The sequence below is a fragment of the Notamacropus eugenii genome, chromosome 4 (assembly GCF_028372415.1).
Source record: "Notamacropus eugenii isolate mMacEug1 chromosome 4, mMacEug1.pri_v2, whole genome shotgun sequence".
Taxonomy (NCBI): Eukaryota; Metazoa; Chordata; class Mammalia; order Diprotodontia; family Macropodidae; genus Notamacropus; species Notamacropus eugenii.
The window spans coordinates 50015813-50043747 of NC_092875.1; the positions used below are offsets into that span (position 1 = coordinate 50015813).

The 27935-nt window shown below is 47.5% G+C and overlaps 1 protein-coding gene across 6 annotated transcripts in view; it reads left to right on the top strand.

The window, feature by feature from the left end:
* The window catches only part of FBRSL1 (fibrosin like 1), a 297437-nt gene that overhangs the window by 109603 nt on the left and 159899 nt on the right, over positions 1-27935 (top strand). For all 6 annotated transcript variants that reach the window (XM_072600792.1, XM_072600794.1, XM_072600790.1 and 3 more), the window contains exon 3: positions 24104-24208. In XM_072600792.1, the coding sequence (XP_072456893.1) occupies positions 24104-24208 (105 nt within the window). The remainder of the gene's footprint in view (positions 1-24103; positions 24209-27935) is intronic.

Below are 27935 nucleotides of genomic sequence, written 5' to 3' on the forward strand. Positions count from 1 at the left end.
TTATGAAGCACTTACTGTATGCCAGGCACTGTATCAGGTCATATTGGTATAGAGTTGAAAATGCTGTCAGTTTCCTTTCTACAAGGAGGACAGACACAACATGTATGCAAATGAACAAACACATAATAGATAAATAATGTTTGAATCATTTGGGAGTTTGGGCGAGGAGATCCCCGTCAGGTAGGGAGTCTGAAGAAAATCCCTTTGTAGAAGGTGGCATCTGAGCTGATTCTGCAGGAACCTGAGGGTTAAAAGAGGCAGAGGGGAGGCAGATGAACATTCCAGATATGGAGGGTTGTTTGTTTAAAGGCTGGAAGGCTGGAGGTTCTTTACCAGGAACAGCAAGTTGGCCAGAGTACACTGGGCTACAAGCCTGGACAAGGAGACTGGAGACTATTCTAGTCCTAAGTGAAGGATCTTGTGTTTTGTTCTCAAAGGAATAGGGAGCCACGGAGCTATCTGAGAAGGAGAGTTATCTGTAGTAAGTTGTGGTGAGATTTGGCACATGAGTGAATCCTGAGACTGGTGGGTGGTTATTTTCCAGCTGAGAAGGTGGACAGATGTTCTCCCTGAACACTGAATCAGCGAAGGGATGAGAAGAGACAGACAGTGCAGTTCAGAGTTCTCCTACAGGAATGAGAGAGATATTCCAGTAGTGAGACCTGTGAACAGAACTCAGGTCTGGGGGGAGGTCTTGGAAGTTCCTGGCAGAAGGAGAGATGATGGCAAGGAGGGGACTGGGGCTGCTGGGTGTCTGGGGGTGGGAGGTGTAGCAGTCACGAAAAGGCTGGAGGCAGCAGGGCAGGAGGCCAGAGACTCCCGTGTTACAGTTGGCAAGAGCCTGACTTCCTGACTTCTCTTGGCTGTGAGAAGTGCAGGGGGAGGGTGAATAACTAAGTCTCTGAGAAAGAATGTGTCTGTGTGAGAAAGAGAAAGAGAGAGAGAGGAGAGAGAAACTGAGAGAAGAGAGAAACAGAGAGAAGGAAGGAAAAAGGGGAGGGGAGAGAGAGAGAGAGAGAGAGTGTGTGTGTATGTGTGTGTGTGTGTATGTGTGTGTTTTCTCTGGCTACTCAATAGGGTTTGTGCACCTGTTTGTGTCTCTCTGTCCTTGGATGTATTCATGTGACTGTGTCTATAGATGGCTAGGTGCCTACATAAAGCTGTACGTAAGTGTGTGTGTCTGTATGGACAAGGTGTGCAACAGTCTCCTGGGATGATGCATGAGGCTGCATATTTGTCTCATTGTGGAGGTTGCTGTGGGACATTGTATGCAAGATGCTGGGAGTTGGTGTGTGTGTGTGTGTGTGTGTGTGTGTGTGTGTGTGTGTGAGAGAGAGAGAGAGACAGACAGACAGACAGACAGACAGACAGACAGACAGACAGAGAGAAAACTGTGTGTGACCAAGGAGAGAAGAGTTTGTGAGCCTTGGCTGGGTGCCTAAAGAACATAGGGTGTAAGCTTGGTTCCACTTAGTCCTTGGATCAGGTGTCAGTAAATAATCAGCCAGCATTGTTCTTCCAGTTGGTGCTGGCCAAGGATGTGGATAGGCCAGAGGCCCTTGGTGGAGGTGGGAGCTGGTGTCCTGTGTCTCTATCACTCTGTCCTGTGACCCTCTCACACTTGAGTCCAGGGACAATTCCCACCAAAGAACTTTTGGGCTGTGAATTGGAAGCCTCAGAGCTCTCTGGTCCTGCCACAAACGGAGGGCGGCCCACAGTGTGTCCAGCTGGTGTTGGCATTGAGGGTGAAAGTTCCTCCCATCAGATACCATCTGATTCCAAAACACTTAACCAAGTGCCAGGAATGGGATGCTGCCTGGAAGGATCAGGTTAATCACTGGGGCAGTGTGGGACCTGGGCCCATGTCTCAGGTTTGAAGAATTGGAGATGGACTGTCTTTCTTTCTGATTAGCGTGTGCAGAGAAACCTGGCCGCCGGGCAGTCCTCCAACCTCCCAGGGGATGGATGGGGCAGGGAGCTGGGAGATGAGGATATTTACATAGAAAGAAGAAATTAAACATGGAAAAAACCATTCTCAACGGGCTATTCATGCCAGGTCCTGGAAAGGGCTCTTGCTTTGAACTCCATCTGGTACGTGGCTTTCCAGGCCTCTTTCTGTCCTGCTTGGTACCCAGAGCACTTCCCAGTGACAATTAAAATGTTGACACCTGGCTTTGCCCATGCAGATTAGGGGCTGATTTTCAGTAATTATATGTTCTTGCCAACAGTCTACAGCAATCTTACCTTCTGTGTGGGTATGATAACACTTATTAATTCAATAAAAGAAATCCATTCACAGGCAGTTTTCAAATGGAACACCTTGGGAGCATCTGGGAGCTGCAGAGCAGTTCCTTCCTTAGACCCCTGGTCTGTCGGCCCCCACTTAGAGCGATTGTGCCAGGCACTCATTAAAAACAGAGGTCAGGAGGCAGGCTGCTGCTGTTGCCCCTCTGCCTGGCCTGCTGGTGTTGACTGGCTGGCATCGAGGAGCTGTTTACAGCCAAGGGAACCAGCCGGGCTTGATTTGGGGTCTGAGTAGATGGATTGGACCTACATAGGCAGGGTGTGGAATGCTCACTTATGGCAGAGAGCAGACAAGTGAGAGATTTTGCTTTCTCTGGATTCCTTCCCACCACCCACCCCTGCCTCCCCCTACCCCACAAGTGCAAGGAGGGCTTAGTTAAGTCCACACTCTTTCCTTCCTTCCTTCATTCATTTTTTGGACATTTGAAAGTACTTACTATGTTCCAGGATCTTTATTTTAGGAATGCTCTAGAGCAACCCTCAGCTGATGGTGAGTCGGTGTGATGGAGTGAAGTCACGGGATTTTGTACCCAGAGATAGCCCTGGGTTCCCTTTCCCCACTTACTCCATTGCCTTTCCTCTGTTAATTATTTTCTGTTTATTCAGTATATAGTTCACTCTGTATATTTGCTTGTGGCTTCTCTCCCCGCCTTGGATTGGAAATGGTGGGGCAGGGCAGGGACAGTCTTTTGTGTCCTTTTGTCTGCACAGTTCCTGGGACACAGTCGGTGCTTAATAAATGTTCATTAGTTGATTGGTCTGGTAAGATACCCCAGCTCTGCCCCTGGATAGCCTTTGACCAAGCCCCCTTCCGTCCTTTGAGTTGAGCCCACTTGACTGTATGCTCTCCAGCACGAAATCCTAGCACACCTTTGTAAAGAACTGGTAAGTCTCAGCCCAGTGAGGTGATCTCATCCAGAAAGCTCTCTTTGATTCACCCATAGTTCTCACATGCACCCTTTTTGTGGCACAGTTCTAATGTACTTATTTTGTAGCATTGGATATGATGGTGGTAGGCAGGTAGGTAGGTGGTGCACTGGTTAGAGCACTGGACTTAAAGTCAGAAAGACCTGAATTCAAATCCACCTTCACTTCCTAACAGTGTGACTGTAGGCAAGGTACATTGTCTCAGTTTCCTCATCTGTAAAATGGGGATAATATTAACACCTACTTCTCAGAATTGTTATAGGGGGTCAAATGAAATGATATTTGTAAAACAGCTTACTGCCTAGCGTACAGTAAGTAGGTACATTCTCTCTCGCTCCATCTCTTTCTGTCCTCTCTCCTTCCTTCTCTGTCCCTTTATCTCCCTCCTGTCCTCCCCCCCTCTTTCTCTCTCATACACACTTTCTCTCCTCCTCTTCTTTCTCTGCCTCTTTTTCCTTTTTCTGTCTCTCCTTTCTCATTCTTTCTTTCTTCCCCTGTTTCGCGCACGTGTGTATGTATGTGTGTGTGTGTGTGTGTGTGTGTGTGTGTGTGTCCGTGTCCGTGTGTCCCCTTTCTAAGGACAGAGCTAGTATTTATCAGGAGATCTCACTTGGAGTCCTGGCATTGGAATTTTCTTAGCTTTGCGACCTTAGGTCATTAAAGCTTTTTTCAGACAGTGAGCTGAGTCAGGGACCTGGCTTCTCCCCTGTGACTGCTGACAATTCACCTAACCATTCCAAGATGCACTTTTCTCATCTTAAACAAGGAGGCTGGACCAGATGACCTCTCAGACCCCTTCCAGATGGAAATCAATTGTTCTGTGACCTCTCAAGTCCCTTCCAGCCTTTCATCTGTCAAACACAGGAGTCCCTGCAGGAGAAGCCCAGGGTGCTCCATGGCTTTGCTGGCTCCCATGTTTGCCTGTACCACCCTGCCTTGGTACAGCCTTACAGATAAGAAATGCAGCTCTCTTCACATGCTGCTGTGGCCTGGTGTTGGCAAAGAACACACTGTTCCCAGCTGCATATCCAGGCCTCCAATTAGAGGAGCTCTCTCATCTCCAGCTTCCTGATTGACATCTCAACCTGATACACCTGGTTAGCATCTCAAATTCATCCTATCTGAAACTCTCTTTCCAGCCCCCAGTACCCCAAAGTCTGCCCCGCCATGGAGTCTTTCTATTTCTAGTAATAGAACTGCCATCTTCCTTCCTAGGCAGTACACCTTAAAGGTCTTCCCTTTGCCTCACTACACCCCCAGCCAATCAGTTGTCAAAGCTTAAGGGTGCCACTTCTGCTGTATTTCTTGTGTGCCTTGTATCTTGCCCAGACTTAGACAAGTAGTGTTTGAGAAGCCAGGTTTTGAACTAGGGTCCTGTGAACATAGGTACACACATATCATGTTTTCATATCATTGAGGGTAGGGATCATTTCATTCTTCATGCTAGCACTTGCAGTGCCTAGTTCAGGAAGGGGGAACTTGTTCTGTGAAGTTTGGATTCAGTCAAAGAGTTGCACTTGAGGACCTCGAGGGCCAAGGCCTCAAGGCCGAAGGTTCCCCACCCCTGGCCTAGTTCATAATGAGCACTTAATAAATCCTTGATTGATTGATAGAGACTGCTAGGTGTCACGCTGGATAGAGCTCAAGGCCTGGATTCCAACAAACCTGAGTTCAAATCCCTATTCAGAGGCTCCCTAGCCATGTGACTCTCTGGGTCAGTCACTCTGTGCCTCAAGTTTTCTCATCTGTAAAAGGGGTGTTGTAGCACCTCCCTCCCAGAGTTGTTGTGGGGATCAAATGAAAGAATATTTGTAAAGCACTTAGCACACAGTACCTGGCACATAGTAGGTGCTTAACAAATGTTTTTCTTATGGTTGCTGATTTTAGTACCTGGTGCCTTTAGTAAATGCTTGCACTTTGATAATTGATCGACAGATTAGGCCATGGGGGCAGGGATTTGGGTGGAGTTGGCACACCTGCCGAGTAGGGTGGGTTTCTTTGTGAGAGGCCAGGGGAGGAGTCTCGCCAGGGGGCTCTGCTTAAGGAGCAGGCAAGGTTCAAAAGGGCCTCCTGGCTCCCAGGCCTTTGCCTGGTTTTTTTCTTGCTTATTTCCTCTTTCAGCAGGAACAAAGAGGCTGGTTTGAGGGCTGTTGGAAAGTCTGTTCTCAGGGAAATGGGATTTTACAAATGTGACATTTTCTTCTTGAACATAAAATTGGGCTTTTCACATAGCACTATTAGAGTATAGAGCTTTAATTATGCCCTAAATCCACTCCTTTAGCCCTGTGCTCACACGATTAGCGCAGAAGCCGTGCCAGGAGAGGCTGGGCGGGGCGACGTTTCCCCCCATGTGAAACTTCATACCGTACAAATTATTAAATGCAAACCTCAGGAGGAAGATTGTAATGAAAAATTCAGCATCCTCATCAAGCCGCCCGAGTTTGCTGCCTGACTCAATCCAGAAGGAAATGGGACTGGGGCTGATGGGGGAAGGGAGGAGTCCTGGAAGGACTGTTTGCAACTGGAGCAGCCGCTGTGGGTAGGTAATGCTAGTCCTGGGAGCCCTGTGTTCCCTTAGGGGTGAAAGGGTGCAGTTGGCAGAACCCACAGCCAGCGCTCCCATCCCATGTGTCACTCCCCCCACATACCCGCAGAGTCTGAGGCTGGGGGCCTCTAAGAGGAGCCCCTCTGGAAGGACAGAACAGCAAGGGATGATCAATCCATCCCTTCTAGCAGCCCCTCCCCACCCCTTGAATATTGGCACCAAGCTTACCCACCAAGCTGTCTTCCAGCTGAGGTTAGAAAATGAGCATGGACCAACCCCCAGGGTCACTTGTTTCTTGATTGGGGGTCAGATTGGGGGTGGGAGGAGGATGGAGGGAATTGTCTGTATAAACAAAGGCCGTTCCCATGCTTGAGATTAAATGATCCGTTTGATATGAGAGTGAGTGTGTCCGCTGCAGGTTGGCTGGATGTATGTGATTGTGTGGTGTCCAGGCGACTGTGTGTCTCTGTTTCCCTGGTACTTTTTGTGACTGTCTGCATACTGGGGTTGAGTGTGCATTTCTCTGACTTGATCCCTGGGCATTTGTACCCAGGGGAAGCTGAATACATGATCCCAGATGACTCTGTGTCTTTGACAGGAGAAATGTGCTTGCAGCGCTGTGAGTCTGACTTTGTTACTGTGTAGCTTTGGGTGTAACTTATCACACATAATGCTTACAGATGTATACATCTCTTCTGCAACTGTGTATATACAATTGCATGTGACTTTGTATAGAACTGAGTGTGAGGTTTGTGGGTATTTCAGTGACTGTGTGGCTATGTAAACTGGTGTGTTATCTCATAGTTGGTGAGTGTGTTTCTATCTGGGTGTGACTGGTGCTGATCTGTCATTATGTCTTGGTGATCTTTTCAGAGAGCATTTATGGACAAAGAAGCATCTCCTATGATGGTCGCCCTGGAGGTGGGGACTAGGACTGAATCTGGAATTTCATGAAATCATACAGAGAGGACTATATGCACCTTCTTATAACTGACAGAGCTAGAAAATTACCTGTTTACAGGACTTCCAGCATCACACTGCCAGGAATGCAGTGTGCCAGAGCAGACAGATGGATTACTGGTCTTCCTGGTTCCAAGGCCAGCAATGAGCTGGCCTCATGAACTGGGAATTGAAACACAAAAAAAATAGAACAGCCCCCTTCTCTCAAGAAACTTACATTTTATTGAGGGGGAGATACCATTTTACATATATTATTTACATACCCCATGGAGCTAGTGGCACCAGGGACCGAGTTTTGTACCTGGGGTCAGGAGGACCTGAGTTCTCTTTGTGACTCAAGACACTTGCTAGTTTTGTGACTCTGCACAAGTCACTTCACCAGTTTACCTCAGTTTCCTCCTCTGTAAAAGGGGGATATAACAGCACTTGCCTCCCACCCAGGGTGATCATGAAGATCAAATTGCATAATATTTGTAAATACCTTAACAAGCCTTAAAGAGTAGCTAACATTTATGTAGTGGCTACTGCATGCCAGGCACCGTGCTGAGCACTTTACAAAGATTATCTCTTTTGAGTCTCCCAGCAGTCTTGGCAGATAGGTACTATATTATCCCCTTTTACGGATGAGGACACCGAGGCAAACAGAGGTAAACTGACTTGTCCAGGATCACACAGCTAGTAAGTGTCTGAGGTCATCAGATCTGAACTCAGCTCTTTCTGACTGGAGGCCCGGGACATTATCTGTTATGCCATCTGACTGCCTATAGAAAGGCTGGCAGCTACGTCATCGTCATCATCATTATTACCGTACCATTTGGTAAATCTCCTTTGAGGAGTTGGGATTATACATGTATGGTCTCACGTATGGTTTTCTGGCGTTGCATGTATGTGTAACAGCGGTGTCTGGGAGTGAACGTGCTTGTGTTCTCAGAAGGTTTGGGTAGAAATACTACATTCAGCAGAATCCCCCAACCTCGTGGTGATTCTGGGAGCCCGAGACAGACAGACTGGGTTTCAGGAAGGATGTGTCTGGGGAGGATTTGGAGCTCACTCTCTTTCTATAAATATGAGAAAAGTGATTGAAGGCAACTGCTCCGTTACCTTGGAAGGGAAGGTACAGGAAGTGAATGGGAAGCTACCTTCTTTCACTTCCTCCCTTGTCTTTCATTTTTCCTGTCTCTTCCATAACCTTCTTCCACCTCGCTCCCCCTGCTCCCCCAGGTGTTCTGAGATCCAGTGGCCCTCTTGGCCATTCTTTGTCTCCTCCTTCTGGATTTCCTGGCCTCCTTCAAGTCCCAGATCAAACACCGCCTTGGACGATAAGGCCTTCCCAGCCCCCTTGAGGTTGGTGCCATCCCTCTGTCGGTTATCTCCGATTTATCCTGTCTGTAGCTTATTTGTACGTGATTATTTTTTGTGTAACATATCCCCTGTTAGACTGTGAGCTACTTGAGGGGAGGAGAACTGCCTTTCGTCTTTCTCTGTATGCCCTGGCAGCACCATTACAGATGTGCTTTTTGACCAACCCACATCCCCATCTCCTTCACCTTCTTTTCCCCTTTCCCTTTCCCTTCCCTTTTCTCCATTCCCATTCCCAATGGCCTGATCTGCTCAGACTGTTTGACTCTGCAAGCAGAAAGCAGAGTGAAGGAGGGGAGGAGGGAGGGAAGGGGAAGGGAGGCGGGAGCTGATGAGGAGACCAGATGGTGCCGGAATCCCCCGCGGATAGCCAGCTTGTATTTCAAACCCAAGCTCTGTTTCTCCCATTCACTCACCACAGGCTCTGACAGATCAGAAGGAACGTTCTTAGCTTGATGCAACCGGATTCTCTTCTGGCCAAGACTGAAACATCTGGCCCCCAGCAGGGCCTGCTTCCAGAGGGCCAGGCAGGCGTGTGTGCACACATCTGGCTTGCTGAATGCTGCTGTGATGGCGGTGGCTGCGTTCCCCTGCGAACCCTGCCGCCATCCGCTTTGTTTGAGCCCAGACAGTCGACCGAGGCCAAGCTCCATCTCGGGGCCTATGGACCTCTGGGACAGACCTTCAAGCTAAGAACAATTTAGCCTCCTCCTGTGGGGACATGTGTCTAATAGACTGGCATAGTGACTGGGTTGAGGCTGTCTGGCTCATGTGTAAGCTCCTCCTTGCCTGGATTTGGAGTTTGTAGAATCCTAGACTCAGGCCTGGGAGGGACCTTAGAGATTATCTCGTCCAAATCTCTTGTTTTACATTTGAGGAAACTGAGGGCCAGGGAGGAGAGGTCACTTGGGCATGGAGGCAGTGTTTGAGCTCACCCTTAAAGGATGCACCATCTCTATATCATAGATACAGAATTGGCAGGGGTGATCACCACTCCCAGTGGTCTCCTCCGGATGTTATACTCTTTGTAACCCGAGGCTTAATACAGTACCACACCACATAGAAAGAGTTTAGCAGATGCTGCATTCATTCATTCATGCATTCGTTTATTCATTTATCCATCCAGTCCTAGCCCTTCATTTTACAGTAGAAGAAATTAAGGCCAAGAGGGAAAGGGACTTACCTGAAGGTCACCTGGAAACAGGGTTTGAACTCAGGTTGTCCTTTCACTATAGAGGGCTAGCTACCCCTTTTGATCATGTAGGGTCTAGTCTGACTCCTCCTTTAAACACAAGTCATGGCCTGAGAAAAGTCATTTGCATTTCTCTAACCTACGGTGGGAGGCTCTTGGCAAGGTCACTCCCATCAATGGGAAACAAATTCAGAATCGGCACTGAGGGGGGAGGCAGTGCTACCTAGTGGTTAGAATAATGAACTTGGATCCCAGAAGCCCCAGATTCAAATGCCACTTCCAGCACTCTTTGGCTATCACCTAACCTCCCAGCTGCAGTTTCCTTCTCTGTAAAATTGGGAGTGTGCCTGACAGTACCTGTCTAGCCTACCTGCTGGAGGTATTGTGAGGATCAGATAAGGTAATCTGCATACAATGCCTTCATTATAAACCTCAAAATAGAAAATAAAACCGAGCTATCCTTAGTATTATTTTAGCTCAAAGACATAGGGTGGGAACATTCCACACATGTTGTGGTGTGTGTTTTTTTTTCCTACAAAGTGATTGGTATCTTCCCCTCTTTCAAGGCTCTTGAGGACCATCCCTTCATCATTTGTTCTACTTCTGCCTCTCTATTTCACTGGGTCTAATCCAACTCTTTTCCCATCTTTCCTTTTGTGACCTCCATTTCTATTCCACATCCAAAACCATGATAGTAGAGTGCAAACATGGTGACTTCATTGTCATTAATAGTGAAGAAAATGTGTTACAGGTCACCCCAGTTTAAATTGCTCTGTCGTGTAGACCAGGGGTGGGGAGCCTGCGGCCTCAAGGCCTCATGTGGCCCTCTAGGTCCTCAAGTACAGGCTTTTGACTGAATCCAAACTTCACAGAACAAGTCCCCTTAATAAAAGGATTTGTTCTGTAAAACTTGCACTTGATCAAAAAGCCGCACCCAAAGACCTAGAAAGCCACATGTGGCCTTGAGGTCACAGGTTCCCCACCTCTTATAGACTCCACATTGTTCTTCTCTCATCATTTTGATGATCCAACTAGGGCTGACTTCTCACTAAGCAGCTTGTAAATTTATTTTCCCTTCTCCTGTTAAGAATCTTGAGTTAATACTGCTCTGTGTGCTGTGAGCTAAATGCTGAGGGTGCAAAAAGAAAAGTTCGTACCTTCATGGGGTTTATCTTCTTTTTTTTTTTTTTGTATTTGTGATGTTGATTTTTATTTTTTTTCATTGTATTTATTTTTAATGCTCTACAATCACTATCATAAAACTTAGATTTTTTCCCCCTACCTACCTCCCACCATCCCCCTCACTCCCCAAGACGGCATGCAATTCTATATGGGATCTACACATACGTTCCTATTGAATACATTTTCATTATAGTCACGCTGTGTAGAAGAACTGAAATAAATGGGAGAAATCATCTAACAAACCAAAACATGATACACACGCACACGCACACACACACACACACACACACACACACACACACACACACACACACACACACCCGCATGCTGATCTGCTACATTCTGGATTGAATTCCGTAGTTCTTTCTCTGGATGTGGAAGGCATTTTGCCTTAGAAGACCATTGGGAATTTTTTTTTTTTTAATGTCCTTGCATTGCTGTGAAGATCCAAGTCTGCCAGAAAAAACTCTCGCACACTGTGGTTGTTGCTGTGCACAAAGTTCTCCTGGTTCTGCTCCTTTCACTCAGCATCAGATCATATAAGTCCTTCCAGGCCTCTCTGAAGTCTTCCTGTTCATCATTTCTTATGGCACAATAATGTTCCATTACATTCATATACCACACTTTATTCAGCCATTCCCCAGTTGATGGGCATCCCCTTGATTTCCAGTTTTGGCCACCACAAAGAGTGCTGCTATAAATATTTTTGTACATGTAGGACCCTTTCCCATTTTTTTGATCTCTTGGGGATATAGTCCTAGTAGCGATATTGCTGGGTGGGGTTTATCTTCTGATAGGGAGAGAAAATACAAATAAAGGGGCCACAGGATAGTGTTGTGATTTAGACAATTGATTACATGGTACTTAGAACCAAGAGGCAGTAGATGAAAACCCCTTTCAGCATTGATTTAATTATGACTCCAGACCTGGAAATGAAGGAGAGTAGTACAGCTGCGTCCATGATGATGGTGAGGGAGAAGATGCCTAGGCAGTCAAGTGAAGCCTGATGGGAGACTTTTAGATGTTGTAGGCCATGAGCAGCTGAGTTACAGGGCTCTGGGGCAGAACTTCTCCATTGGATAAAGGTCTAAATTTATTACTATTGGTGATCATCTCTCTCCACTTGGAAAGGAGATCCAAGGGTTTGATGACTGATATGGTTCCCAGTCTGTTCTGGTGTCTTCTGGTGGGGATTGATGTATGTTGGTCACTGGTGGTATTTCAGCCCAGTGTCCTTTTATCTGTTTGCCAGTTGTCAAAAGCTTGGTTAAATAGATCACGTTACAGTTGCTTCAATGAAGCTGTATCTTTTCTTTGCATTTTTCTTCTTGCTTTTGTATTGATTTTCATCTTTTCTTTTACAAGTGCATAGTCCTGCTGTTTCAAAGATGATGCTCCCATTGGTAAATAGTCATTTTCTGTCAATGGAATCTATTTCATTTTTGTTAGAATAATAATGATAATAACAGCTAGCATTTCTATAGTACCTACTATGTGCCAGGCACTGCCAAGTGCTATAGAAATATTGTCTCCTTTGATCTTCACAACCACCCTTTGAGGTAGGTGCTTTACTGCCCCTATTTTATGACTGAGGAAACTGAGACCAAGGAAGGTGAAATGATTTGCCCAGGGTCCTAGTCAGATTTGAACTCAAGTGTCCCTGACTCCAGGCTTAGCACTCAATCTACTGTTGCCCCCAGATGCCTTGAAGGGCCATGTGTGTCAATTCACACAAAATTGGTTTGAATTTTTTTTGGAGTTTTCTTAAATTCTGGTCTTTCTGTTATCATAGGCTCTCAGAGATGGAAGAGGAAGGGGCTTCAGAAGCCATATAGCACAAGATACCTCATTCTACAGATGAGGAAACTGAGGCCCAGGCGAGGTCAAGTGACTGGTCCTTGATCACACAACTCATCAGCATCTAAGGAAGTATTTGAAATTAAAGCCCTCTGACTCTTTGTGACCATTTCCACAGAACATTGTCAAAGCCAGGAGACTATGTCAGCAAGGGACTGACCTAGTGGTGAAAACCTTAGGTAGGGTATTACTCAGGAATCAGACAGCCTGTCACTGTGATAGGATCAGAGGCTTCCCAGCTTGGCTGGGCCTGCCAGAGCTTGAGTCACATTGTCATAGCCTTCGGGAACCTAGGGTTTCCTCAGTGTCCTGAAGAGAGGTCTTACTGGGATTTAGGCACCTAACAGGCAGTTCATGATCATAATAGCCAGCATTAAATAGAGCTTGCTATGTCCCAAGCGCTACCTTCAGTGCTTTACAAATATTGTCTCCCTGGATCCTCACAACAATCCTGGGAGGTAGGGGCTACTGTTATATCCATTTTACAGATATGGAAACTGAAGTTCAGGGAAATTAAGTGCTCAGGATCACACAACTAGTAAGTGTCTGAGGTCAGACTTGAACTCTTGTCTTCTTGACTTCATACCCAGAGCTCTAACCACTGTGCCACCTGGCTGCCTCATAAATATTGTTGAATTTTTTTAATGGCATTGACACAGAATAGCAAAAAATCCATCCTCCCTCCTAGAAAACTCAATTTGTAGGAAGGGATGAAACTTCAGGCTTTAGGTGGACTCATAGTTTGACCATTGCTATTGGCACTCCCTCCACTGGCACCTACCACAATCTTGCCATTCCCTCCCATTGCATATGGTTCTTCTCCATGTCTTTTCTCAAAGAACGTCCACCGACACTGTCAGTTTCTGTTAACATTTTATGAATAACTGTTGCCTAATTCAAAGTGGCCATCTTTTCCTTTGGGGATCAACCCATCCCCTTCACTCCCACGTAAACTGGCATAGTGTCCTTTGCCAACTCCCAATTGAATGAAACCCCAGGACCATCTGGGCCATCCTCGGTCTGGACAACAGCACTGTTTCTCACAAGCACTCATCCAGCCTTTCCTCTTGAGATCACTCATTCTCCTTTTGAATGACTGGAAGCTCTCCCTGAATATCAAGCCTCAGTCTGCCTCTCTGCACCTTTCACCCCTTGTTCTTGGATCTGTCCTCTGAGACCATTTCTTTGCTGCCATTATCACCCTCTTGACAAGTATTGATTTTGTAGTCTGCTAAAATCCCCCTCCCAGTCCTTTTTTCAGATGAATTAACATATAACCACATAACCCCAATACTGTATTTGCAAAATTTATTTTTCAAACTAAGAATGTAAGGCTTGATAGTTCATCCTATTAGGTTTATCCCTATAGGTCTATTCTAGCCAGGCTTTTTGGAGGGAGTTTCACCTATGTTGGTCTTAGAATAAAGAGAAGAATTTTAACAGATAAGGACATTCCAGACATTGCCTCTTTGAACAAAGCTATAGGAAGAAGGGAAAGAAGGATGAACACAGTAAATGAAGACTGGCTCATTTTGATTTGGAGTGGAGAGAGGCTAGTGGCAGGTGGGCCCATGAGCAGGCTATTGTAATAGTCCAGGCATGAGGTGATAAGGGTCTGTACAAGAGTGGCACCAGTGTCAGAGGAGAGAAGGGGGCCTGTGTGAGAGATGGGGAAGGTAAAATCAATTGGTCTTGGCAACAGATTGGGGGTGTGTGTGTGTGTAATAGAGTGTGGAGTTGAGAATGATGCCTACATTATGAGTCTTGAGTACTGCTAACATGTAGATAGTGAGATAGATTATTAATTTAATAAGCACTGAAGGTATAGCAGACACTATGTTAGCTGCTATGGATACTGAGAGAATATTAAGCAGAAACTGCCCTCAAGATGTTTATATTCCATCAGGGAGACTTAGAGAACCGTTGATGAAACCAACACTAAGTGAAAGAGAGTGATGCGATCGAAATCTGGGGAGGTACGTTGGAGCCACTCTTGGAGGAAGAGGAGAGCCTTGATGAATTTGTATTTTAGTCTACAGACATTGCATCATAGAACTTAGATTCAGAACTGGAAAGGGAACTTGGAGTTCACCTGTCTCATTTTATGGGTAGAGAAATGGAGTCCTTGAGAGGTTAGATGACTTACTAGCCCATGGTCATAGAGCGAAGCTGAGATTCAAACTTTGGAAGTCCTCCGCCTTGAACAACCTGTCAGCACCCTGTCTGTGGCTCCATGTCACATCCATTGTCTGAGCTCCATGGCAACATGTGTATTTGGGGCTGGGTTTTGGAAATGAGAAATCCAACGATTCAAGCCCTTCCCTTGGCCAAGATTCTAAGACACAGGGTTTGAAAATTAGCCTTGGTAAAGGAGCAGATACTGACTAGGGCCACATCTGCCAGCACAGTTGACCTGACTAACTGGCTGCTGTGAGCAGGAGCTTTCCTGTCCTGGACCAGAGACAAAGAGCCTCACACCCTGACCCTCCATGTCGTCATCCACAAATCCCCACTCACAACAAGCTTCTTTCCTTCCATCCTAAAACTGAGTAAAATGAATCACGGAAGGAAAAAAAAAGATTGTGGAGGAGGCCAAGCAAAGAAAATCGAATTGCAGTGTGTGAAGAGATTTCAGAAGGGGCCTGGGGAATACGTGGTCTCCAGACTGCCAAGTTAGAGCAAGTATAAAATCTACAAACAAGCCGGAGATCTGTCCCGGCTGATCTCATTATGAGGCCTGCTTGGGATAGATAAATCCTGTTAGAATGTGTGAAGGGCTGAATTTCCAGGGAAAAACTCCCAAGTAACATGTTTAGCTCATTTCAGCCTTGTTTTGATACATGGGCGTTTTCAGGTTTAAAGAGAGTACATTTTTAAAGGAAAAGCATTTGTTTGGTCTTCAGCAGAAGCAGAGGCAGTGAGGTGGCAGGGTGCCCTCTTGTTTGGGAAACAGATGCTTACGGTTTCAGATCTTGAGTCACTAGAGGTGATGAGTAGATGCTAGGGCCTCCCGACTTAGCTGCAGGGCATCTTCCCACCCTGGGCTAGTTTTCCTTTCACCAGTCAGGTCTTCCCTTCCTTCTCTTCTCCTCCACTCGCATGCAGTACAGTCAGGTGTTCCCTCCTCTGACCATACCTTCCCTTCACTATAGGGCCTTCTCTCCCCTGGCTACGCCTGCTTGCAGCTACCCAGACCAGGCCTTCATTTTGCCGTCTTAGCCTTCCCATCCTTCCTTCCTTGGATCTACCTCCCCTGCCTGGTAATAAATAACAGTAACTGGCATTTATATGATGGCTTAAGGTTTGCAAAGCCCTTTACATTTGTCATTTCATTTAATCTTCACAACAGCCCTTGGAGGTAGGTGCTGGCTGTTATTATCCATTTTACAGATAGGAAAACTCGGGCAACTTGAGATTAAATGATTTGCCAGTGGTCACAGAACTAGTTAATGCTTGAGGGAGGATTTGAACTCAGTTCTTACTGACTCCAAGGCCAGGACTCTATCCACTCTGGCATCTAGTTACCTCCTTTCTCTTCCCACTAGACCTTTGGTCTTTCAGTCTCGTTCCCTTCTAGGAACAGGTTTCTCTACTTACCTTCCCTGAGTGAAATGAATGCCAGATTAGGCTCACTGATCCAACTCTCCTGTCTCTCCTAGCCTGTTGTTCCTGACTAGGCTCACTGTGCCAGCCTTTGTATCCCAAGCTCACCAACCTGATCTCTCTTTCCCAAACTTTTTGCCCAAGGTTCTATCTTAGACTCTTCACTTCAACCTCTCCATGTCCTGGGTCGTTCTATTTTTTCAGCTTATTGATACCTATGGGACCTTGGGCAGATCACTTAACCTCTGTGCCTTAGGTTTTTTCACCTTTAAAAATGAGGGCATTGGATTGGCTGATGGCCTTTCCTGTAGTAAATACTATGAACCTGGAATTCCCAGCCCCAGTCCCCATCTTAGTGCAGAATTGGAGTGTCTGGACTCATTTCCTGGCTTTTTTCCCTACTCATTATATGACACGAGGCAAGTCATTTGTTCTTTCTGTGCCTCAGTTTCCTCAACTGTCAGGAAGAGGTTGAGTTAGTCAATCCCTTTTGACTTGATTCTCCCATAAGCTCAAATGAGTGCTCCTTATACCTTTCTTATGGTCTGGCTGTGCCTTGGCTCCTAAGAGAGCTTCAGTCCCTCCTGCCACTCACCCCTCCTCAAAGAAGGAACTTAAAAGAAGAAAGAAATGTTTCCTAACTACACGAACCAAGCTTGCTGTGACTTTAAGAACTCGGACTAGGAAGGATGGCCTCAGAAAATCACCCACCCCCCACTCCCCACCCGCCTGCCACAGCAGCTGTAGCTTCCGATCTCGTGGAAAATGAAGGCAGATGATTCAATTTGGCCTGTGTTCGGAGCACGCTTCCCATGCTCCTGTGTGTGTGTTGGAGATAATGAACAAACCCGTGGTGCTGGCTGAGTCTGCCGCTGGAGCCCAGGGGCCTCCCTGGAGGAGGCACTGTGCTTTGCTGGGTTAATGGGGGTGAGGGTCGTCCCAGAGCTCAGCACCTTTCAAAACAGCTTAAGAAAAGAATTTGTCTCCCCTGGCCCTTGGGCTCCGCTCCCTGCCCACTCAGATGGGAGTTCTTGATAAATCGAAGTGCGTTTATTAGTAATGAGCAAAGCTAGGACTGCCAGGAGGGTTTCTGGGGCTCCGGGAATAGCTCAGCTCTGCCCAGGGAACATTTCTCTCCCTTTCCTCTTTTCCCTCTCAGAATTCTTCTGTCTCTGGAGCCTGGGATCTTACCTGAGACCAAGTGAGGCTTTAGTGGAATGAGATGTAGACAGTGGGCCAGAGGTGCAGTTTTTAATTGTACCCCACCTTGGGCGATGGACAGAGGTCATTTAATTTGATCCATGCCTGAACAAGAATTCCATAGAGGATCATGGTTTTTATAACTGGAAGGGACCTTAGAGGTCATTACGTCCAACCCCCTTCATTTTACAGTTCAGGAAATGGAGGCTAAGTTAATTGAGGTTAAGTGCCTCAACTATAATCCCACCGATGATCCTCAGAGACCTCCCACCACCTTCCAAGGAAGCCCATTTTACTTTAGGACAACTGTAATCATAACAATAGCTTGTATTTCCATACCACATTAAGATTTATAAAGCACTTTGCAAATAGTATCACACTTGATCCTTACAGCACTCCTGGGAGATGGGGACAACTGTTATTCCTATTATACATATGAGGAAACTGAGTCTGAAAGCTGTTAAGCCAGTTCTCCAGGGTTACATACAGAATTTAGACTCAGGTCTTTATCACTCCAAGCCCCACCCTCCGTCCTCTGACTTCTGATTAAGAGGTAGGCCTGGGTCTTCTGAGTCCACAATCCATTCCTCCATCGGGTCCTGGCATGCTGTGTCCTACACAGGTGTGCAGTGACAGCACAGTCCTAGCAGGGAATCTGTCCATGAAGGCTTCACCCAGAATGTAACCCCCAGCTAGATGCCAACGGAAAAGCTGTGGGTGCCAGCCAGGACCCCGCCTCCTGTATGGGGCACGTTTTAATTCAGCTTAGTGCCTCAGTTCCCCTCAGGTAGGCAGGCCAAGTGCTATTCCCCATTTTTATTTTTATTTTTTACAAATGAAGATAGGGTGGCTCCTTGAGCCAAGATTTCCCAAGACTCCTTAACCAGGTGCGTGGCAGAGCCAGAAGTAAAGGAGTGTCTCCCATCTCCGTCGCTCTTTCCATTGAGAGAGTTGGGTTCATTGGTTCCAGTAGCATTAATTATGTACCTGCTGCATACCGGGCCCTAGAGATACAGGGACAAAAGCAAAGCAGGCCTTAACCTCATCCTTGAAGGTGAGGAAGGAGGGGCATCCCAGGGGTATGAAGCACCCTCCCCACCCTGTGCAGAAACATCAGTCAGGGATATAAAAGCACCACTCACAGTCACAGTGGCAAGGGCTTTCCAAGTCCCCAGCATTTTACATTGGCTCCTAGAGGCAGTGAGGAACCGTCAGATGCTCTGGCATGTGCTTCCTGTGCCTTTGCTATTTGCCTTTAGTGGAGTCTGAGGTCCTGGGGTTGGAACCATTTCAGTTTTTAATTTCTGTATCCCCAGCACCAAACCTGACCCATAAGAGGCACTTAATAAATTCATGTTGAATTGGGTTGAAATAAATGGTGGTGCAGGGCGCCAAGTGAGGACCAAGCAGGCTGCTTCATCCTTGAGACTTAGCAAGGGGCCCGAAGGACAGAGCTGACCTAGGTCCACCCCAGAGACTCCCTCCAGGGCCCCAGGCTTGGGACAGGATGAAGACAACCTCTTTGGGTCATAGCCTTTCTTTGCAAGCACTTTCACACCTGGGTAACCCCTCCTTCTCAGGCCTAGACCTTTCGCTGGGTGGCATGGTGCTGTGGGATGAGCTGAGAATGTCTCAGGCCCAAGAGGGAGGTCAGGGAGCCTTCTATTCCCATGGGAACCCTGAGGCCTTGGAGAATTAATCTGTCAGGCAGGGGGTCTCAGGGACCAGCTCCTGATCCATTCAATAATCCCCTAACCTGGGCTGCGTCCATGGAGCCACCTCCCCTGGCTCAGCAGTATAATTACTAATGTATTAAAGCAGTATGATTTGGTGGCGCTGTTGGGGGCCTGTGCTAAGCCCCTGAAGATGAGCAGTACCTGGCATGTGAGTGGTTGTCCCTTAAGGCCCTGGGCGAATCCAGGAGGCTGGGAAAGCTGGGGATACAAGAAGTGGGGGGCCCAGGAGAAAGGTGAAATTGGTACCTTTGCCTCAGTCAGGTAAGAGGATTAGACTAGTGGATTGCTAAGGTCCCTTCCCACTTCTGACATCATGTTCTAAGCTCTTTTCCAGCTCTGACATCCTGTGTTCTAAGGTCCCTCCCAGCCCTGACATCCTGTGTTCTAAGGTCCCTCCCAGCTCTGACATCCTGTGTTCTAAGAGACCTCCCAGCTCTGACATCCTGTGTTCTAAGGGCCCTCCCAGCCCTGATATCCTGTGTTCTAAGGACCCTCTCTGCCCTGATATACTGTAGATCTGTGACTCCAGTTCCGGGAATAATTGATTCTTATAGGGAAAGACTAGTTGCACTTGTGAATCTCCAATGGGCCTGTCCAGGCAGCACTTCTGTGGCTACTCACCCTGTGGCACTAATGTGGAAGGTCCATTCACCTTAAGCTTCCATATTGGGGCTGAGGCTTGTTTGAATGATTTGGACCCTGGGTGTTGTAATACCTCCTGGCCAACTATCTGTGGAACCAGGTGAGATCTCCTTCACTGTTTGCACCATTAAAGAGCTGGTTTTGTGGGACTGAATGGCACCAGTTTCCCAGGGAAAAATGTTCAGGGCGAGGTCCAGGTGGTCATGGAAGCCACTGTGACCCCATGGTCTTCTCTGTTCCCTTGCCATCTCTTCCTCTTAGTTCTGTGGTTTTTTCCTCCCTCATCTCCTGTGCATATACCTCTCCTCCCTTTAGAAGCAGTAAGGTGGCATGAAAGAGTGCTAGGTATGGAGTCAGGAAGACCTGAGTTCAAATCTGTCCTCAGACACTTGCTAGCTGTGTGACCCTGGGCAAGTCATTTCAGCTTTTCTTGCCTCAAGTTTGCTCATCTGTAAAATAGGGGTAATGCGATTGTTGAATCCTGGCCTCCTGAGGGGAGGAAGTACTCCATTCTGTCACTGTGGGACTGAGTCTGTCCCTGGGCAGCTAGAAGGCAGCTCTACCTAAGGGCCAACGTCAACTGGGACTCCCCACTGGTCTGTCAAGATCTAAAATAACGAAATGGCAGCAAATGTTATGCATAGCGTGTGTGTGTGTGTGTGTGTGTGTGTGTATGCATGTGTATGTGTGTGTGTGGTGTGTGTGTGTGTGTGTATGTATATGAGGGGAACTAGTGTGTGTGTGTGGTGTGGGGGGGGGGTGGTGTGTGTGCATGTGTGTGCATGTGTATGTGTGGTATGTGTATGTGTGTATATGTGCGTGTGTGGTGTGTGTGCGTGTGTGGGGGTGGTGTGTATGTGTGGTATGTGTATGTGTGTGTGGTGTGTGTGTATGGTGTGTGTATGTGCGTGTGTATGTGTATGATGTATGTGTGTATGAGGGGAACTAGTGTGTGTGTTTGTGTGTGTGTGTGTATGTGTGTGTGGTGTATGTGTGTGTGTGTGTGTGTGTGTGTGTGTGTGTGTGTGTATTACGGGCACTCTTCTGACCTGTGGCATCTCTATAGAGATTACCTAAAGCCTCAGGACTTGCCTTTATGAGTCTCCCAAGATAATATTTGTGCAAGATCCAAGGTGAGAATGTCCCCTGCACCTCCATCTTGAGAGACCTAGATGCCATTTTAGGGAGGGCATGGGATGCTGGAGAAGGGTTTCCTGATCAGCCTCTTTTCTGATGGGGTCTCAGAGGAACATGTGTCAGCAGTGCAGGCAGAAGGGGAGGTTCTAACTGGAATGGGCCCCTTTTAATTTAGAGAGAGGGATCTCCTCAAGAGTTCATTCCTGGAGCCTCTCTCCTGTTAGGGAGCATGAGTAACCCCAGGGGAAGCCTCTGGTGGGGAGACTGAGGCCATCAGAGTTGGGGGAAGGGATGGTGATGTCTAACGTTCAGATGGTGTAAGGTCATTTCTGTGGTAGGATGTGACTCGAAGAGATCACAAAGAAAATCTTTTCTCATGTTTTTAAGTTCATGGAACTTTCACCACAAATTGAAAATAATTCAGAGGGTCCAAGGCACAGCACAGCTTTTACAATCTGAAAGAATCTCATCAGAGAGGAGAGTTTTAGAGGACCTAGGGAAGCAACGAGGTTACCCAGGCCACTCTAATGGAAAAGCTGAGTACCCTTGGAGTTAGGAGAGAAGTGGGTTCTAATCCCCCCTCTTGTGTTTACCAGCTGTGAGCCATAGGCAAACGTGAGCTGACTCACATTTCAGTTTCCTCATCTGTTATAATAAAGATAGCTCCTATAATTATAAATTTGTTGGGAGGGTCCAGTGCAATAATATATGTAGGACGCTTTATAAGCCCTCTTGTGTGGCTGGATCTGTTGTTATTTTTACTTTTTCCTTGGGAGATTTAGGCTTGGAGAATCAGTCCGTCAATAAACATTGTTCAAGCATGTCCTGTCGGCAGCTAGAGGTGGAGCAGTGGGTAGAGCACTGGGCCTGGAGTCGGAAGGTCCAAGTTCATATCTGTCCTCAGACGCTTACTAGCTGTGTGATCCTTGGCATGTCACCTCATCTTCTTTGCCTCAGTTTCCTCATCTATAAAAAGAACTAGAGAAAGAAATGGCAAACCCCTCCAGTATCTCTGCCAAGAAGACCCCAAATGGGGTCACCAAGAGTCAGGCATGACTGAAAAATGACTGAATATAAACTACATTTCCCTGCTGAGAGTTGTTGAGAGTATATCGACAGGCAGTAAGCATTTATTAAGCATCTACTATATGCCTGCTCAGAAGATTTGGGCCAGGAGTGCCTAGTCAGTGGATAAACATTAGGTACCTATTTTAAAGATTTAGGTTGGGAGTAAGTAGTCGATAAACATTTTTGTAACACCTACTGTGTGCCAAGCCAGAATAGGAAAGGAAATAAATAAATAGGACAGAAAGAGTTTCCAATGTGAAGAAGACAACACACAAAGGAATCTAAGGGGGAAGGGGGAGCAGCACATCAGGGGGTCACTGGCTCAGGGGCATGATGTTCTGCTGATGGGAAGTGGAGGCTTACTGGAACAACCATGAGGTCAGTGCATTAGAAGAGAGGAAGTCTGTACCTATGAGGGACACAGTAACACCTTTAAGTATTTGAAGGGCTAACATGGGGAGGAGAGAGCACATTTGGTCTGCTTGGCCCAAGAGGGAGGATGGTGCCAAGTGATGCCAGCAAGCATTTATTAATCATTGTTGTATGTGCAGCCCAACCTAAGTACCGTGGACACACAAAAGCAAAGAACTGTCCTTGCTCTCAGAGAGCCCATGCCAACTGCTGGGAAGTCCTAACGGTATTATAGGAAGGGACTGCCTAGGGAGGCAACAGGTGAGACCTTCTGGTCTTTAGGCCAGGTGACCACTGGTTAGGGATGGTGTTAGGGGGATTCTTGGTGCAGGTACCTGGCTTAACTGAACCAAAAAAAAAAACCCTGAGGTCCATCTCCCCCAAATCCGAAACTCTGCCTGGGGTAGGGAACCTGGGCCTTGAGGCCACTTGTGGCCCTCTAGGTCCTCAAGGGCACCCTTTGACTGAATCCAAACTTCATAAAACAAATAGTTTGTATTCGGTCAAAGGGCTACCCTTGAGGACCTAGAGGGCCACATGTGGCCACAAGGCTGCAGGCTTCCCTCGCCTGTAAGGGATAATATGTTTGAGTGCCTCCAGTGTAGTTGTGGGGAGCAAAGGAAGTCATGGAAGTCCTTGGTCAACTGTGTATGTGTCTGTGATGATTTCGGTGCTATAACTGTGATCATTACTGTTTGGGGAAGGGAAACATGCCATTCTGCTAGGGAGGGAGGGTGCCTGAACCTGGTGTCTCTCATTCCCACAACTCTGATGCATACCATGAGGGGCAAAAAAGCTCAAATCTGGCCAAGACTTCCTCTGCCTCCCTATGATCTATCCAGTCAGCCACCTCTCCTTTCAGCTATTCCCTGAGGAGGGATTTCATGAGAAGCTCCCTCCCTTAATGTTCCCTGCTGCCCACCTGCCTTGAAGGGGACCATGTAACCATAGGTGGTCGAGCTGCCCAATCACAACTACCAAATGCCATGTACCTATTAGCACCTGATGTGGAAGCAGAGGACTCAAAAAGGAGTCCATAGGCTGGCAGCCTGTACTGAAATGATCTTAAGATGTGAAGAAAAGTTATAAAGTGATGCTGGTTCCCTTGGTGAGATCCATCAGGGATGGGCTCAGTATAGGGTAAAGAATCTAGAGTGGGTGGAGGGTCAGCCAGGTATTGGGCATCTGGGAGGCAATTTGGGAATGGCCATATTGACTCTTTTGTGAGGGGTGGGGGATGATGTGATGACTTGCTTTCACAGCCTTAGGGAGGTTACTTCACAGTGTCCAGCAGATCCCTGGGGGCTGCATATTGACTCAGAAAACCACAAATTCACATTTGGTATGTTATTATATATTTTTATTTTGTTAAATTTTTTTTTAACTCATTTCAGAAATTTTGTGAGCTTTGCATTTGACACTCTCCTTTAAGCATCTCTATAAGCTGGTAAGAGAAGGTACCAGCCTAATTAGTAGAGGGAGTTTTCTCACCTGGAAGTTCCTCAAACCAGCGAAGGGACTGGCTCCAATCTCTTGTCAAGACTCTTTACTTTTTAAAAAATTGATGATCTTTCCAAAGGAAAAAAAAAAACATTTTTGTTTTCCAGTGTTTCCTTTTCCAACCTTTTCCCTTCCTTCTAGTCTTGAGCAAACTCAATATACTTTCTTCCAGGTCCACAAACAAGGACCACGTTCTACCTCTACATATGCTTAAAGAAAGAAGGCCTACCTCACCCACATATTGACTCTTTAAAACCATGAGTAGACAGATATTCTTTTGACCAGAGAACCCCCGAGGTCCCCCTTAAAGAGTTAATGTCCCCTCCCCATATATACCTCTCCCCACCCACATACACATGCACAGAAAAAAGGCATCTGTCTAGGGGGCGGAGGCAAGGTAGCAGGGTGATGGCACTAGTTTGAGAAGCAGGATGGAAGATGAGGCTGTTGTTCTGAAAGACTCTCCTTCTTGTCTTCCAGATGAAGGTCCCTTCAAGCAAGACCAGCGGCAGGAACAGTGAAGAGGACAGTGTTCGAGAAGCCACCAGCTCTCAGTGGAGCAGCTCCAGGGACCAGCTCAGTGACGTAAGTACCTGCCACCCTACTGCCTGCTAGGCCCAGGATGCCTGCTGGTCAGCATCAGGGGCCCAGCATGGAGCACAGCGACTCCTTCGTGCCCAAAGTGTTTTTGGGGCTCAAGTGGCCATCAGTGAGTGGGCCGCAGCCCTGACTGTGGCTCCTGGGATAGGGAAGAAAGAGCTGCTGAAAACTTTTAAAAGGAGTGAAGAAGATGCTTCCTCTCTGGCTTTTCTCTGTCTCAGGGATGGGGGTGTACAGTGCCCAAGGAAGAAGACAAGCAGTCACAAGGGGAGCATGCTGTTGAGTCCCAGGGAAGTCACCAGCAAGGCTGCCAGCTAATTCCACGTGCAGGCTTTTTTGTGTGTGTGTTAGCAATTAGCATTTTGCCTTCATTAAAACATGATTTTTTACTAATTAGGCCCTTTCCCGTTAGGAGGGATTTAAATGAAGAACAATAATCAAACACTGGCACGAGCATGTCTGAAATATTAAATTTACCATTTCAATGGCGAGCCGCGGCAATCCCTGGGCGCAAGGTTTTCATGTTGAGTTCTATTAATGTGAAATATGCTTCATAACTAAAACCTGTCACAGGAACTGGCTCGCAGCAGCCAAATCCAATTGGACAGTTAATTTAGCTTTCAAATTGAAAACACCACCTCTATCAGGAGGCTGAGGCCAGCCTGGGAGGGGAGGAGGGGAGCGGGGTGGGGCAGAGAGGCCAGGGTGGGGGACACAGGCCTCTGCCAGGTCTGATGGATTTGCTATTAGAGCTTTCTGAGCCCCCTCTTGAGAGAGCGAGGGAGGAGAGGGAGACGTGGAAATGGCCCCCACAAATGTGTTTAAAAGCTGAAAGTATTTATTAAAAATGTCAGCGGAAAAGTGCTTCTGGCAGATTAAAGTGGGATTCAGGCTGACAGCCTGACAGGGAATGTGATGGGGAAAATTCTCTCTCCATGTGCAGAGCCTTGAATGGGGCTTTGTAAACAACCCATGCAGAGGCAGGGAGGATGAGAGAAGGGGAGACACTGAAGGGGAGGAGGTCAGGGGACACCCAGGCTATGACCTGAGCAGGAGATTTAGATCACCAGAGCCCTGGTTTGTGCTCCCCCCCCCTTTCCCCCCAGGCAGGTGTGGGGCCTGATGCTGATGCCGGGTAACGCTGGTGAGTATTCATTCAGTCTATGGAAGGAAATAGCTTGGGACCTGTGGCCAAGGCCCGCATCCCCATTTCTGAGGCAGCTCCAGGCTGCAGAGGCCAGTTAGGCCATCAACAAGTAGTTGTGATGGCTGTCTCTGGGCCAGCCAGTAGGCTGGGCACTGTAAAGAGAGCCACATCGATAGAGGATTTTACTCTTTGCAGAGCACTTTGAAATCATTCAGGCAGTCAGCTTTTACAATATGCCAGGCACTGCATTAAGTACTGGGGAAAGGACAAAGGCCCTTTCCTTGAGGGGCTCTCAGTTAAATACTACCTGTATGATCTCAGGATAATGCTGAGTGAGGTAGGTTTACAGATTAGGAAACCGAGGCCGAGAGGTCACAGCCAGTAAGTGTCAGAGACAGGAATTGAACCCCGGGTCATCCTGACTCCAGAGTCCACCCTCTATCCAATGTCCAGGCTTTTTTCCTATAAATGCTGTATAGAGACATTGGAAAAGATTAATAAACACCTATTACATTCAAGGACAAAAATGAAAAGATTGCCCATGCCCTCTGGAGGCCTCCCAAGCCCTCCCACCTCTTGGTCCAGCAGCCCTTGGGCCCTTCCCTAGGTCCTGCCCTCCAGCCTGCAGGCCCCGGCCTGTTCCTCTAGGATCTGCCCTCCTTCCAGTAGCCAGGTGGGCTTGTGTCCTCCGTCCTGAGCCCTGGCTACCTTCACCATTCACTGAGCAATAAGTAGATAAGGGACTTTAGTGGTGAATTTCTGGGCAGGGTTTGTCCGGAGTCTGAGGCCTTGGGGACTGGTTCTGGCAGGGGATGGGAGGTGTCTGACCTCAAGGCGGGGGCGGGGTATCTACTGTAGTTTATTGGGAAACTTTTCCTCCAGGAAAGTGAAGCTGTTTTCCTTTGCAGAGGGAGGGAGCCCCACACCAGCCGGTTCTGCTTTGACCTCTGTTCTCTTTGGCTCTGGGATGTTTCCCCTGGCTCCAGTGAAGACGGACCCTAGGCTTCCCGTCACCTCCTCCCTCCCTCCTTGGGGGACTGGCCCAGACTCTGGGGCCTCCCACCTTCCCGGCAGAAGAGCTCGTGGGAGGCATGTGTAGAGCATCTGACCCAGCGCATTCATTTTAGAGAAGGAAACTGGGGCCCCAGACAAGGTCACACAGGCAGCAGCTGGGATTCGAACCCAGTTACCATCTTCAAATCCAGCTTTTATTCCATGGTGCTGCGTGTCTGATTCTGGGCCTGTCAGCTCTGGCTGGAACTTAACTCTTGTCTTCCAGATGGGCACTGCTAGGACTGGTCTCAGGAGCAGTTTAAACAAAAGGGTCTAAAGGGTCTGAAGGTCTTGGGGTACTGAGGCAGGGGAGGCCCTCTGTGTGTCTGGGGGGTCTGGAAAGACAGGTAGTGAGGGTCATGGCATCACTGTGGGGGGTGTTGAATTTAAGGACCAAGAAAGTTCCAATTAGGGGACAGATCTGGGGTTAGAGGCATTCACCTTTCTTGGGGACCAGACCTCTCTCTTTCTCTGTCTCTGTCTTCCCCTCCCTCCTAATGTCTATCCCCCGGCTTTTGTCTCTCTTTCTCACCCTCCCTTCCTCTGTCTCTTCCTACCTTTCTCTCTCTTTTCCTCTCTTTTCATTTCTTCCTGTCTCTCATTCCCCTCTTTCTCTGTCTTTTTCTTCCCTCCTCTCTCTGTCTTTTTGTGTATAGACTCCCCCCTCTCTCTGTCTCTCAGGAATTAGAGCTTCCCTCAAGGCACATATTGGGGGTTGGAGCCCTCACGCCCCACCCTCAGGGAGAGAAGACTCCAAACCAAGGGGTTCAGGAGAGGCCTTCTGTAGGAGGGAGCTAGAAGGATGCTGAGGATTCCAGAAGTCACATGTCAGGCAGGAACCTGGGCCAAGGAAGGAGCATCACGTTGGTGGACCAATGAATGCACTGGGTCTGTGGGGATGGAGACAGGAAAGAGGATGAGGAAAATGGGAGCTGGATTGAAGAGGCCTTGGAGTTTGGAGTTTATCCTGGAAGCCACAGCATATGTGCCTAGGGGTCGTGCAGTGGAATTTTGTGTGAAGGGCTGAAGTGTGGAGCCTACTGCCCATCCCCCCTCCTCACCCCTGCAAAGAGAGCTCCATTCAGAGCCCCATTCAGGCTTGCATTCTTCCAGAAGGCTTTCTTGACCTCCATCCTAAATCCGCTGCATTCTTCCTCTTTTTACCCTCAGGGTCCAATGGTAATACTACTGACAGGTCCTCCGTATGACTTCCCTCCTTGAAAATGGCAGTTATATCCCCTTCCACAATCTCTTCAGAGTCACACCTGTAGTAGCTAGATCACCTTCCAGTTTCTGCCTTTCTGGATGTAGCTGTGTGTGTGGGCGGGGGGTGTATGGTGTTTGGGGGTGTGTGTGTATGTACACATGCATGTATATTTATTGTTGTTTAGTCATTTTCAGTCAGATCCAATTCTGATTTGCTATTTCCTTTTCCAGATGAGGAAACTGAGGCAAACAGGGTTAAGTCACTTGCCCATAGTCACTCAGCTAGTTAGTGTCTGAGGCCAGATT